This window comes from Anopheles bellator, chromosome 1 (genome assembly GCF_943735745.2).
Source record: "Anopheles bellator chromosome 1, idAnoBellAS_SP24_06.2, whole genome shotgun sequence".
Classification (NCBI taxonomy): Eukaryota; Metazoa; Arthropoda; class Insecta; order Diptera; family Culicidae; genus Anopheles; species Anopheles bellator.
The window spans coordinates 60,177,976-60,192,747 of NC_071285.1; the positions used below are offsets into that span (position 1 = coordinate 60,177,976).

Here is a 14,772-nt window from a genome sequence, read left to right on the forward strand (position 1 = left end):
GTGTATAATGAAAAACTGGTATCTAAGAAACATTCCATGTGGCTGGGGGGGTTTTGCATGTTACGTAAATTCAAAGTATACGATAAACTTCGTGTCCTCGACGTGCCAGTGCTCCATTGGCCCAAATACACTGGCCAAATACTCGTTGCATCCGGAAGTTAAGGACTCTTTTGCTCTGTCCCCTATGCTGGGACCCCGCCACTGTTTTCCTCAGCATGTTGGTCTCTGGTTTACATTCTGATTTTTTGTGACCCGTTGCGACAGCTTTAAGCAATAAGCTAATGAATTTGAAGCTGACTAATGCGCTGAATAAATCTTAAGGTCAACTAGCGAGTGGTCCGGTAAAGGCGAATGTTTAGTTTTCTATGACTGCCCCGAACGATTCGAGCAACATTTAGACGTGGATACATGCTATTTGGACGTGTGCCGAGGGGCGGTAAATTGGTGCTGGCTATGCTGAGTATTTATTATGATGTTTGCATTATATTTCATTCTATCAGAACCAGCCCTTTAGGGGGTCCTTCTATAGAGGGGTGGTCATTTTCAGGGGTTGTGGGTTTCAAAGTAAATCTCGTAAAACTAAGTTTCATTAACTGAAATTAATAATTACTAAAATCAAAGTATACTTTAAAAATTGAAGTATGAAAAAAATAATAGAAATTAAATAAATGTAAAAAATAATGTTAGTATACTAATACTGATCAATTTTTTTCATGGCTATTGTGGGAACTAATCAAATTTGTCTCTAACAATAAAACTGAAACGGTTAACGAACATAGAATAATATTTGCCAAAGTCACAATGGATGTTTCGAAGTAGCGATTGTGATTGTGACAGAAAGTTGAGCCTCCTTCAATGTTGACAAGTTCCATATTAAACGAATTCACGCAAAACCATTGAAGTAACCATTGAAAAACGCGAATAAAACATCATTGCCCAGTTTTTTGTCTGTGTTGTTTATTGGTTCTTTAGGTTGTTTGCACTGCACTGCTCGCATAGAAAATAGAAGATCAACATCACCTTCACATTTGCCGCAAACCAACAACCCGTTTTTTTGTTGAAAAATATTGTTCCAATAACAGAAGCTCAGAGCGCCCTGACGGATGCCGGAAAACCGTCGAATACCAACCGCGTCGATACAAACGTAGAACGGAACGACGATAGATGTATGCTTTGAACAACCTTATAGCAGCAACGGATGTATTTCGACGCTTCGGGTTCGACCGATCCAGGGGCCGGCCTTCTTAGGAAGCAGCTCAGAAGGTTTCAGGAGGCCAGGATGGCTACTCCGAGTGTGTAGATCTTCGATGCACAATGACGGAAAGAAACTTTTACGAAGGCATGTTTCTGATTTGTTTTTTGTTACTTTTAGTTTTGAGATAATTGCAAAAGAATTGTCTTCGGTAAAGCTGCCAGTGCTGATGCTTAGTCATCGCCACCAGTCATGACTTCCATGAATTCTGTTAGGGAAATCAAATTCCATAGAAAATCAAAAGTTGAAAAAATCACTAATCATCGATTTGAGGCCTACCGTCAAAGTCCACGGTTCCGGAACCATCAGAATCGATTTCCTCGATCATCATGTCCAGATCCTCGTTAGTCAGGTTATCGTCCAGCTCTTTGAGGATTTCGCGCAGCACAGCAGTGGTGATGTAGCCGTTGCCCTCCTTATCGTACAGACGGAAGGCTTCCTTAAGCTCCTGCTGCATCGCTTCGGCATCCTCCTCCACCATGAACCGGGCCGCTAGCGTGACGAACTCCTCGAATTCAAGCTCACCGGAACCGTCGGCATCGACCTCGTCGATGATCTCCTTCAGCATCTTATCGTCAAGCTGGTGGCCCAACATGCTGAGGATCGTACCGACCATCTGCGTGCCGATACATCCCTTCTTCTCCTGATCGAACGCGTTGAACGCATTGCGAAGGACTAAAAAAGAAAGAAAATGACAAATTTCCAAAATTACTATTGTCGTTTAAATATCAGTTGAAATTCGGTCCATTCGGCCCCAGGTTCCCCTATGTTAAAATACGAATAGGTGACCACGAAGTTTTGTGTCCGTAGATATTTTTAGCAAACCACGCGTTCGTTTAATTGAATGCAATGTAGCTGCTTTTACCCGAAGCGCAGCACATTGCATCCCTTGTGGTGTTTGTTTTATTTCGCAGTTTCTATTTTCCTCGCCACGGGTTTTCGGTTGTCGTCGTTAGAGCGATGAGTTTTCCTTGGCACGTGTTTTAAGTTCCCAGTCGGACCGTTACACAGCTCGTTTCACGCGGGGCGCGATGTGTTTATTAATGAATGAACATCGGCTACATCTAAACTGGCGAACGTAAAACTCGTAAAACAAGCCGCTTCTCAATGGCCAAATAGTCTAGCCCGTTATGTTGTGTTACGCTGCGTGAACCATGCCAATCTTATGGTTGTGAAATTTATGTACCCATCATCCCAAAATCCGGATCTACGACCGTTTGGTTGTCGTAGCAAAAACGAGCCATTTCGGGGAGGAAACCAAAATCGGAAACGCAATTGCAGCGCTGCTAGAGAGCCATGCGGTGCATGCATGTAAATTAAATTTGCTATTACGTGCTCGCGGGACAGTTGCCTTCTTTTCAGTAAAACACCATGGGAAAAGGGTCTTTAATGAATAACTCAACTTTATTGGTTGTTTCATTATCTGAATTTTCGAAAGTGAGATGTGCGATATTATATACAAACCGACGACTAGCGAATAATTAGTTTATGCATGTAAGCAACTTAGAGAAGTAATCACGTTTGCTTTTCAATTAACCACACCAACCCATAGTGCAAAACATTTTCAATCAGTGCGCGGTACGGTTCACCTAAACCTACTGCTCAGAAATAGGCGCAAGGCAGCAGAACTGCAGATAGCACAAAGACTGCCAACTTTCGTTCATTATCATGCAGCAGATTGCATCGCTTCACGCCACGTTCGGCGCATCGATCCATCACAGACACCTTAAAGGGGTTGAACTTTGTGCAAAAAACGACCATCTATGGATGCGCATGGAGCGTTGGGAGAATATTAAAACTTTGCCTGCTATCAAACCGCAACGTACGTACCAATGGCCAGGTTTTGCTAGCGAACGGCAAAAGCGTTTTTTCGAGGACCTATCGCACACGGCATAGCAAAGCCAAAAAGTGTGCACCGCAAGGTGTCGGAAAATTCAAGTTCACGGCAGCAGCATGGTGCTTTGCGCTATATTCTAGAGTATGATATTCCACCACATGGGTCACGACCACGGGAAAAGAGAGTCGAATTTCGGAAAGCATTTCAGGTACAGAAGCAGCAGCAAACGATTTTCCCTCGTGTCTCCCGAAACAAATCATTTCGCTGCCTCAACTCACTTCCGAAGGGGTACTATAAAAATGTTTCACAAAACCTAAACGCAGAACGTTTTTCTTGTGCTGTTAGACCTTGAAAGAGTCCAAATTCGACCCTTTTAAAACAACTGTTGATCTGAAAACGCAGCAATCTTTTGCTTGTTTTCTCATTACTGTTCTGTATTGATAAATCACGCACGATGGATTTCTTTTTTTAACGATCTACAAATCGAATAAATAAGAAACCCGCCAACGAACAGATAATTTATGTCACGATGAGCTTCAAAAAATATTATTTGCTCGTTTGCACATATTTCAATGATGGTTTTTTTTGCCATCGTTTGACATGGCGATGGCGCCCATGAAGTGGGATAATGATATATTTTCGCGTCAAAAAAATCGTTCAGGCAGACCTACTTCCTGGCAGACGAGAATTTTCAATAAAACCTTCGCGCGTCTAGCGCAATCGATTGAAGCAATCGTACTCAAGATCTAATTAGTGTCTTGCGCATATAAATAAATTCACTGCATGGCGAGTGCCAAGTGACTTGGACCTCGTAGCTTAGCGATTTCATGACGTACGCAAATGCTCCAAATCGGTACGCACTCGAGACGCACCAAAGTACATAAAATCTAGATCATAATCTACGATGCATTTAGTTCACCGCGGGCATGGGCAGGTTGCAGCGGCGATCGAACTACAAGTTTTGAAACCCATCCAACATCCTGCTTGGTGGTGCTTAATCCACACTTTTTGCAGCGTGTCACGGCGCGGCACGGTGAAACCGCGACAGGTTGATTCACAAATGCCCCGGCCCGCCGTAAACGGACACACAAACTATCATGATCAGGTTTGCATCCAAATTAATTTCTGTTTCAGCCGCACGCCGGGGGTCGTAAACCAGAAAACCTGCTTCGCTTCCCTTCGCTGGTGTAAGATGTGACCGATAAGTCTAAGCCAAAGGCCACGATTTAAGATACTTGATCGAGGTGGAGCTGCGAATTCCAGGTGCCAGCGTAGTTGTTCTCCTTGCTAGGCAATCGGAACCTCCGCACATTTGTCTGCAGCACCGTAAAATGCTCGTCGCATTTTAGAACAACTAGCGTACCTGTGTATGGGCTGCAAGTTAGTTGTAGCGGAATTGATTTCCGAGCATTAGTAAAGGACACTTTTTGCCATGGCTGACTTTGCGTAGGTATTCATAGGTGCTACACGCATGCAATTAACGTCCTCAAGTACAACTTTTGGTGACACCCCGCTGGGAGGTTCATGGGTTTTCGTAATCACGGCGGATGTCTTTTGCATAAAGGTAGTAAACGAGTCACTCGTTTACATACTAACGAGGGCCTATGATATAACCGCAGGAAACCGCTTTTGGAATATAAAATTAAAATCCTAACCAGCCCCGGGAAAGAACGTAGTTAGAGCCAATAAAAATGAAATGAAGCTCCGGAATTGGATCAGTGCAGGGAGGTAACTTATGCTAATTCCGGGTGTCTAGCAAACAACACCATTTTATGCGACAAAGTAGCTGCTAGGTGATGTCAATTCTTGGACAAGTCAATTTATGAAAATCTTAAACAACTCTAGAGGTACCTTAACACGGCAGTGAAAGTGAAAGCTTGTCATCGATTATCGGTTATTGACGAATTTAACTGAAACTTTTGCTTTTTGGTATTAGGAAGGCTGTTGGACTACGGAGGGGCTCTGATTTTGTACCTCGGACCGGTTCACTCTGAGAAATCGGTCATTACAAACATTTCCCTCTACAGTAGCGCTACAGTCCAGATAGCTCTCGTTTTGCAAATGATTAAACTCCCAAATGAGGTGGGTGTGCTTCGCGCCAGATATCGGTACGAGAGGGTGAGATTTGTTTCTTTTCTGTACCCATTGAAGGTGTCCTCGTATTAGTTTCACTCCCACCGAGAGGAAGGCCAGCCTCGACACGACGTACTAGGTTAAGTCGGTCGTCAACATTGCGCCTTCGGCGATGACTCAAAAGTCTTCTCCACAAAAATGCGCGCTAGCCGTCGTTGTCGAGATCTGTTTTACCTCCTAGTTCGCGTATCGAATTGCTGCTGAGAGTCGGGCGACCAGAGAAAGGATCTGCTAGGCTCCTGCACCTGCTCTCGTTGCCAAAGGCCGCTTACATAATAAGGCACATTTTGCAGAGAGTTGGATAAAGTTGAATCGGCGGCGAAAGGGACCCAACGGACCAATGAAAGGATCACCAGAAACAATCGTAGGCTGAAACAATGCTTTGGAGGGGCGTGAAGCGAAATTGGGTGCTCGCTGGCACGAAAATAGACAACGATGATATGAGCAAGGGTCGCGAAAGTTGTTTCCCGAAAATTGTCTCCGGCGTAGAACTACTTTCGATTGCGTGAGGGTAATTAACCGATGATCGGTGTATTTTTATGTCCACAAAAAAAAGTTGTATCGGACATTTCGTCAAACAGCATATCATTAGGTTATTATAGCTTAAATTTACTGAGTTAGAAGAGTTTTTTGTTGCCCCACGAGTTACTACACGAAGCGAAAACGAATATGTACTTACGCTCCAACTGGGCTTTGTCCAGATCATCCTGTCGGCATTACGCACATGTTGGGACAAGGGGATGCACCGGAAAAACGAAAAAAAACCAAAACATTAACATTAAGGAACATTTAAATAGGTCCTCGAACAAGTACCCTCCCTAAGCAGTACTAAGAAGTACCCTCCCGTGGAGCTTCTCTGTATGCTAAACCACCCTGGTTCCATTGTTGCCTTTTTCGCGCTACAATTTGCTTTTATTTCGCAAAAAAGTCGCATATCTTGTTAATTCGATGGCCAAGAGCACGAGTCTCGACTGCCATGTGAAATTATAAATAGACGGACGTGTTCTGGGATTTCTGGTATTCAACCGGTCCCGGTGCTCATTCGTATTCTGGTACGGCCTTTGAAGCGTTCTCGCCGCCCATCTCTTCCCCTAAGGACTCATCGCGTGATGCGTAGGTTGCGGGGGGATTAGCGGGTTGTACAAATTTGACAAACGGACCACTCGCAATGCCATGTGGAAAAGACGAGCCACGAATGGCGTAGAATCGATAACTCGCAAACGGTGTACGGCGGGCCTGTAAGGGCCTCACCTCAAACATTTTGCAACGGTACGAGCGGGAGTCACTAATCAGAGGACGAATGGAAATACTCAGCCTGACAGAAGACATTGTCGTATCGATAAATGGAAAATCTCATTCCGTCTGTCGGCGCTCTTCGGACACATTTTCCGTTTCGGCTGCCATTTGAACATCGATTAATGTCCGTCAATCAAATTTGTTTTCATCTATTTTTGCTACGAATTCAACACCACACTTTTCACGAAAATAGCAGTTTTGAAACACACCGCTGAGCGCCGGTAGAACGCCTGAGCATCACTTCGAAGCACCAGTTGGCACACCAGAAACAGGACCCCCACAATTCGAAGGGCCGCGAGAACCGGCGAAGAACTTCCAGATCGTTTGTTGGGCACCATTTTGGCGGGCTGTTCTTAACCGTCCCCTGGACTCCCCGGTTAACAAGATGGGCGTGCCGTTCGGCCTGACCTTTCGGTGAACATTACGCGCAGCACAACGCTCAACACCCCTCTCAGCCCGGCCTTTCGGGTCTTCGGGGTGTGTTGAGCTGATTGGGATCTTTCGTGGGAAAGTGACATCGAACAATGAAAGGACCAGCTCGTCGCTGGTTATATTGTCGCACATTTGGCACTGAAAGTAACCAAAAACCCTGCGATGTGGCGCCATTTCGCAGCGCCTTACCATTCTGCTCGCGCACTGCACTTGGTCACTGGTTCGGCCAAAGAATCGCTGCAATCGCTTCCACTGCTAACTATGCACTAGGATTGCACCGTTCAGTGATCCCAGAAAGTTCTGTTCGAAGATTGAGCGCCAGCCACTGCGATGGTCGTTATTAAAAAGGGCACACCGCCCTGCAACTGGCGACAATGAGGGTGCAAACTTCTTGCGCCACCTCGTACAGGCACTATAATATTTCCAAACCTCTCGCTGCCGGCCAGCCGCACAGGCGATGCACTACGGCCCAGTCTAGTCGGTTTGCGGTGCATCCAACGTGGCCGCTGCAACCGATCGTATGTCAAAAGATTGGCGTTAGACGCGCGCAGCCTTCGCCACGAGACGCACGGCTCTTTTCGCTTTTTTATATGTACAACTGCACTATATTTTATAGTTGCTTCCTTTGCGCTTCCCCACGCCGAACTCTACTGCCCTGCCGCCGCTGGTCAATGTTTTTGGAAAACATCCAAAAATCTGTCAGCCGCGCGCAAACGAAAAACACGTAAAATAACCGAAAAATGCACTGCCACGGACGACGGCGGCGGCGGTGCACCGGAAAGGGAATGGGCAGTGTACCCCACGATACTTACGATGGTGGACATTTTGATGCGGGTTACGGTAGTTGCGCGTGGTTATCAAAAAGGAAGTCGCGGAAGAGCCTTCAGCTACGGCGCCTCGAAACTCTTGGAACAATGTAACGTGACCCCACGCGGCTGCGGCCAAATGCTAACGATCCTTGGTCGAACTGTATAGTTATATAGACGAGTCGACGATGGCTTGGAGCCGTCTGACTTGGAGCGGATGACTTGTTGGGAGCGAGCGAGACGCAGCTAGCCGCTTACAGACTTACAGTAATTTGCTGTAATCGAAACATCAAAACCGTTTATTTTTGTTGTGGCCAATGGAAGTGCCCGACTGCTGTGTGATATGCGGCAGATCGATCAGAAAGAGATAGCCTTTGGCCACGTTGGCCTCCTCACTCGCACACGCCATCTCGCGTGGATGTGCGTAAAGTTCCTCTCGCAACCAAAAATTAGTAAACGGCTGTGCTGGCTGGGCATTTTCTGGGAGCTGCTATACGCGGCAGGGTCGTAATGGACGCTTCGCATATGATTCGCACCGCGGTTGGAGAAACGCTTCGGAATTGGCGAAGAATATTTCTTAAACACCTTCACATTCACCGGATCAAAACTTTGGCTTAATTAAAAGTAAGCCACAAAACTATTCGCTTCCTCGCTGCTGGACCTGAAGAAGAGAGAAAACATTCATACCCGGCCCCTAGGTGGATGGCCAAATGAGGGTTCATGTTTCTTACGGGAAAGCGGAAAACCGCTCCCTCCTGTGGTGATTGAGTTTCCACGGAGTTTGTTGAATTTTCCCCGACGGCCACGGCCTCGCTCACAGCTTCTGCACCGTTACAAGCCGAATAAGCCGACACTCACACAGACAGAATGCGGATCGACTCGTTTAGAAAATTTTCCTGTCGCTTTCCGCTTTTAATCTGCATCGCTTCCCACCCGAATTCCGACAGACGGGCTGTATATTAACACATTTCCCAAGAATCGAGCCGTTTGCTTCCCTCGTTTCGATGTGCTCGTCGTCAAGGTGTTCCTCCTTATGATTCCTAAACCCAAAGAATGGGATTCGTCTACAATGTGTTGGGGAAACACTCATTTGAAAAATGTTTGCTTCATTCTTTCACTCCAATTAAAATCGAAATGTGTCGGACACATTTTGGCAAGCTCTATCGGGAGTACTTTGTAAGTACTTTGAGGGTGGTGTAAAAAATGGTCTGTCTGTATTTTTTTTTAATTTTACGATCTTAGCAAAAGATACTCCAAGCAAAATAAGTCTCATGTTTATGCTGGTTGCTGATTGATCACTCGTTCGCAGAGGAATGCCTTTGCTTTTATCGTTTGATTGAATTGTTAATCATACACCGCCGCACGATAATCCGATGAACAGCTTCAAATACAGCTTCATATGTTGCCAACAATCAATGCATCTCGCACAAAAACTGAACTTACAATTACCGCGCCATTGCCAATTCGATGGTTGTTATTCGATCAATTTAAATATATCATCTGGGGGTGCTTGAAACGGACCGCGATTCGCGGAAATTGGGCCCTCTTCAATCGGGATGGTTGTTCATAAATGCTTGTTTCATTTCAACATTCAACTAAACTACCAATGAATTGAATTACGAGCGCTCGGTGTAGCCCCAAAAGAACCGCCAAAAGAACCGTGGAATCAATGTGTTCATCGGAGAGTGACATAAAGCGGATCCGAAAATCAATGACGTAAATTGTGTGCTTTGCTACTTTACGTTGCCTAAATTGTGTACGTTACTGATGTTTTTCACACTCAATGATCATACATGATACTAATCAATTTTACCTTGCATCGTTCATTAGTTTTTAAACAAGTTTTAAACAAAAATTTAGCGGCAGGACGATGGGATCTTCAACCAAGTAAATGTTAGCTCTTTTCGCTCCACAACTGAAGTATAGCTTGTTGTCGTGTTGATTTGTTGCCGTTATAGTTTGCTTTTATTTCATACTTTTAAAAATATACATCAAACAATTTGAATACGTTCTATTTTATCTGCGATACTCAACTATACATTAAAGTAACATTCAGCTTACCGTATAGGCGGCAGCACATGAGAATGGTACTTTTCTCTCGCCAATCGCTTTCTCGTTCACGTGAATGGCCACCGCCGCGAGCTCGATCGTGAAACGATGAACGGTTTGCGTAGCAACGGCCCACCGTAGCCGTGTCGCGCGCCCACTCTGTCAACCCTGCGGTCCCTGACCGGCTGCTGGCCCCTAACCCACCCCCCGGGCAACCGGACCAGCAACCGGCCAGCCGATCTTTGATCTATAAATATGCAACCTGCAAGAACGAATCCCGACAATCGAAAGAAAAATATGTGTATCCTTTGTTTGACCCGCTCTGGCCCGCCAACAGGGCATTATAACCGGTTAGAAACCAAAACGTGACGGTTGCGGTCTGCACCGTCGTCCGCTGCCCATCTCGCTCGCTCGCCAACCGTGACCAAAATCCGTGCACTCACGGCACGGAATAATCGACTATAACAGCAAGGGATCGAGGGAGGCGTGTTACTCATCGAAGGCTACGTTAGAAGAAACGAATATTCGAGGGCACCAGATGCATTCCCTGCTGCAAGAGAATTCCTCCGACTTCGTTCCCAACGCCTAGTGTGCGGGGAAATGTTGGCCACGTTCCAATTGCTGAACGCCTGCCCTCAACGCTGTTTCTGTTAGCTGGTCGTACTTTGAATATTTACTCGTTGTTCTCCGCGAAACACATGGTCGCTGTTCACGAAGGCACGCGATGGGTTCGGCAGACGGTGTACAATTTTAGCAGATGCAAGTTCCGTCAGTGGATCACTCCAGCAGCGGACATGCGGTGCCGGGTGCTGCGTTGTGACTGATGCAAAACACTGTTGCCGGCGGTACGCCCACCGTAGCTGGGACCGGCCGGCTCGTCGTAGATCTCGTGCTGCTGCTGGAAGTTGATTTTGATCTCCGACTTTTGCTTCTTCAGCCGCTTGCTCGGGTGTGGTGGAAGTGGCGGCGGTGGCGGATTAGTCGGGTGGTACTCCAACGACGGGCGGCCTACCTCCCGACAGTTCTCCATCTTCCAGGATATGTACTCGAACTGGGACTTTGGCACCACCGCGGACACGTAACTTCGGCCACTTTCGATACTGGTGTCGGACGCGCTGCGCCTAATGTTTGGTCTTGGGGCCAAATAGACAACGCAAAAACATTGAAATGTTACATTTTGAAGCCAATGCAGCTGAGCTTTCTCCAGCTACCAGCTGAGCGTAATCTATGCTTTTCCTTGTTTGTAATATTACAAATTCGTTTTTCAAGTTCAAAGCACTGCTTATTAATAAATCCTGTTATCACTGACAAATTAATACATGCATTTGACGCACCTGTCTGGAGTTGACAGCTTTTTGGGGGCTGGCATCGGGGACATGTACGTATGCTTCGCGGCATTGCTCTCCAACGGCACAACCGAGTTTTTCGAATCTGCAACGAACGAAATGCCTTTGCCGGTATAATGTGCGCGATGTTAGACTTTTCGGATCGGGATGAAGACACGCTGGCCAGCTCCAAAAATACTTACGACGCGAATTGTAGAGTGCCAAACTTTTAAAAAAGCAGTACGTCACCAGGACTCCCGTCAGAACCGCGACGAGAATGGACGAAATGATGATGCTAATCATCATAATTTTCTGATCCTCAACAAGCCACGGACGCTGCCCATAGACCGGTAGCAATCGGTAGGGAAGGCAGTCAAACGGTGACACCATGGTTTCATGTAGGCCGAAGGCGCAGAATATGTAGTTCTTGTCCGGCACTAGATTGGTGATGCGTACTTTCTGACCGCCAACAGTTTGACAGTGCGCACTGCCTTCGATATTGGTGGAGTACACAGACGACAGAGTTGAGGTATCGTGGAACCAGAGAATCGCGCCATATGTCGTTTTGTCGAAGAAGATCTCCACCGCTCCTTCCTGTGCCTCGGAAATGCTAAACAGCTTGGTGCGACTCGCGACATGCAGTGCAACGGAGCTGCTTGAACGGGAGGAACGCGAGCGCGCTTCCGAAACCTCCAGTTCCGTCATGATTGATTTAGCGGAACTCTCGCACTCCAACTCCACGTTCGGTGATGCCGTTGGCATAGTGGGGTACGTAGTTGTCGTTTGAATCGTTGTGGAGGGAGTTGTGTCATCCTGAGAAGTTGTATATTCCGATGTTGGCTCTGCTTCGGTGGTGGATAGCGTTTCTGATAAAGTCGTGTATGTGGTTGTTGTTTCCAGTGTTGTCGTTTCCGGTGGGTCAGTTGTGGTCTCCGTTTCGTCGTTACTGTACGAGAGCGATATTGTGCTAGTCGACTCTTCGGCGCTACTAGTGGATTCCGTGGAGGAAGATTCGACGGTGCTCTCGGTTATAGAATCGGTAGTCTCAGGGGTCTCGGATTCGGTCACTTCGGTCGTCGTTTCCGTTGTGGTCTGTTCTTCAGACGAAGGTGCCTCGTCGGTTGTCGATAGTGTGCTGGTCGTTGTTTCGGAAGCTGTCGTAGGATCGTCCGTGGAAGAGTCGGTAGTAATCTCGTCACTGCTAGTCGTCACCTCAGACGGTACCGTTGTCGGTGGCACTGGGGTACCACACATTGCCACCTCCCGCACAGGTAAACCATTGTACTCTACCGGACTATCACATATCGGGTCATCGAAGATAACGCTTTCGCCATTGAGCATCTCCTGCAGATACTGCAGTCCACAATCGCACACCCAAGGATTATCCTGCAGAAACACTTTGACGTTCTTGTCCTTCAAGCAGTCAAATGTACCTTTCTGAACGATCTGCATTTCATTGCCGGTCAGATGAATCTGCTTCACGGTGTTGCAGATACTCTGAAATGTACCACTACCGAGAGAGGAAATGTGAGAGTTGCGTAGATAAAGACTCGTTATTTTGGGCAGGTTAATGAACGAGTCCTTCCACAACACTGCATCGAAAATGTTATGCTCTAGCGAAAGTATCTCTAGGCGGTCCAGCGTGGCTGTGCCAGTAAGATTTTTCGGGTCGATCATATCCAAACTTCCCTCGACAACCAACCGTGTCAACGAGTACTTCATCGGTCCCAGCACGTAAGGATCGATTTGCTTTAGCGGAAGATTTTTCAGGTTCAGTTCTTGTAAACTTTGCAGGCCTAGAAACACACCCGCTGGAAGATGCTGGAGCTTGAGCGATTCTAGAGTCAGGATAAGCATACTGAACATAGGGCCACTGTCAAAGGATTCCGGCTCGATTGCGTTTATGTTGGAGCTTATTAAATGTAACGCCGTCACTTCGAAGTCCACGTCCAGCTGCAACCAGCTACGAAGCAGAATGTCTTCCGGAGTTTGTAAGGAAGTCACGATTAAACGGATGGCCCGGCAGTCATTTGTCTGTTTATAGACAAAAGAATTGCTTCCCTCGCATTACTTGCTTCACTGGGCAATTGCAACCTTTCTCAACTCACCTTCGACAGCTCGTCGATTTCGGAAGACAAATTAGTGACACTTATGTCGGTGCATTCTATCAAACAGTCGACAACCAGACGGCACCGTAGAGCTTCGGCAGACGCCCTCAAGAGCGTCGAGGGTACTATGGACAGCTGCGGTGTCGTGGTCGTGTTGGAATCGCTATCAAAACGGAAATGATTTTCACCCAGACGTTCGTAACCCTTTCGTCCTACACCAATGGAATTACGCTTACGTTTCTTCTACGTTCCTAAAGATGTCGGCCAACACCAAACACATGAGTACCGAGAAGCATGTCACACAGAACAGCACCACCAGGCAACTGTTTCCATTTCGGTTCCACCCGGGTTGGGGATAGCAGCTAAAAATGTGCCGTACCAATTAAAAATGGGCCTACAGCAGCATACCTTTTGTAGCCGACCTCCTGCCTTCTCTCTTGTGTAAACCATTGGCACTTTTGGTAATTTTTAATCTGCCCTTCATGTTCTGTTTGCACTCAGAAACTTAGACAACCTTTCTCTGACCTCCTGCACAGTTTGCAATTTAACTCCGTGATCCAGTAGCGTCACTTTTGGGTGCCAAACTATCACTGCCATTAGTGATGACCTCGTTAGCAGACATTAGTCCTGTTCTGATAACGCTTTGTGTGGTTGATGCCGCGACAGAAAAATAACGGAAAACCAGGCGGGATGGAAACTAGAGAAAAGCCTATCGAATCGATTTGGGAACGAGGTGGTGCGCTTGTAGTCAGCTTTGCAAATACCACACTTCCTGCGACCCCCTCTAACTAGGTCGATATGTTTCATACCAACAGCATGAGACCGCTAGCTTTATGCTGATTGCTTGCGCACCCCAATCATTCGTTTTGATACCTGATTGTGATACGACGATTGCCGTCGGTAAACACTGGCTATCGACCAATTTAGTGCCAGGTAACGGATTCGGAAGTGTGGTGGACAAACCGTTACTGTGTTACTGTTCAAACGGAATTATCGTAATATGTATAATCTCCTCCTCAAAAACCCGCCCCATCAACCACCACACATCGCATAGAAAGTGACTAAACTTTTCCAATTCAAACTCCATCTACGATCCTAGCCCAAGTTATACCGTAAATTATCAGTTCGCTGTCTCGTTACCTTTGTTTTATCGATTGGTGGCCGCCCATGGCGGCTGTGTGTGCGACTCGCCACTATCTAATTAGATAAAATTGTACTACGACCAATTTGTCATTTCGAGTGTTCCCAGCGCACCCCCCCCACGACCAACACGCGATCAATAAACGACGCAAGTTGTTGCCGTTATGCCGTTGCCGCGGAATGAGTCTTACTAAGCTTAACTTACTTACTTACTTCCTTATCTGCACAGGGCAACGATGCAAATTGTTAATTTTTTGGTGCGAATCAAATTAAATTTATTAATTATTTGAGCGCTTGATCTTCTTCTTGAAACTTGAACTCTTGAAATCTTCTCACTATATTCTTTTTGTTAATAATCAGATATTAGTAATAATGCTAATAATAATGTTTCTCG

General features: G+C 46.4%; 2 protein-coding genes across 4 annotated transcripts; both read right to left on the minus strand.

The window, feature by feature from the left end:
- Positions 1 to 936: 936 nt before the first annotated feature.
- Positions 937 to 7,886, minus strand: LOC131216413 (troponin C, isoallergen Bla g 6.0101-like). 3 transcript variants are annotated; one of them, XM_058210897.1, is made up of 4 exons: positions 7,763 to 7,886; positions 5,902 to 5,929; positions 1,532 to 1,927; positions 937 to 1,460 (listed from the first exon to the last, which is right to left on the minus strand). In XM_058210897.1, exons 1-4 carry the CDS (start codon positions 7,772 to 7,774, stop codon positions 1,426 to 1,428), a joined length of 471 nt encoding a protein of 156 aa, XP_058066880.1. In that variant the 5' UTR covers positions 7,775 to 7,886; the 3' UTR covers positions 937 to 1,425. The 3 variants fall into 3 exon arrangements, with proteins under 3 accessions (XP_058066880.1, XP_058066881.1, XP_058066878.1); XM_058210898.1 differs by lacking the exon at positions 7,763 to 7,886 and adding an exon at positions 7,140 to 7,425; XM_058210895.1 differs by lacking the exon at positions 7,763 to 7,886 and adding an exon at positions 6,728 to 6,871.
- A 2,688-nt stretch (positions 7,887 to 10,574) lies between these two features.
- Positions 10,575 to 14,407, minus strand: LOC131216039 (leucine-rich repeat-containing protein 4-like). Its single transcript, XM_058210437.1, has 6 exons — positions 14,379 to 14,407; positions 13,475 to 13,600; positions 13,239 to 13,401; positions 11,334 to 13,164; positions 11,140 to 11,236; positions 10,575 to 10,938 (listed from the first exon to the last, which is right to left on the minus strand). Exons 1-6 carry the CDS (start codon positions 14,405 to 14,407, stop codon positions 10,575 to 10,577), a joined length of 2,610 nt encoding a protein of 869 aa, XP_058066420.1.
- Between the last annotated feature and the right edge of the window lie 365 nt (positions 14,408 to 14,772).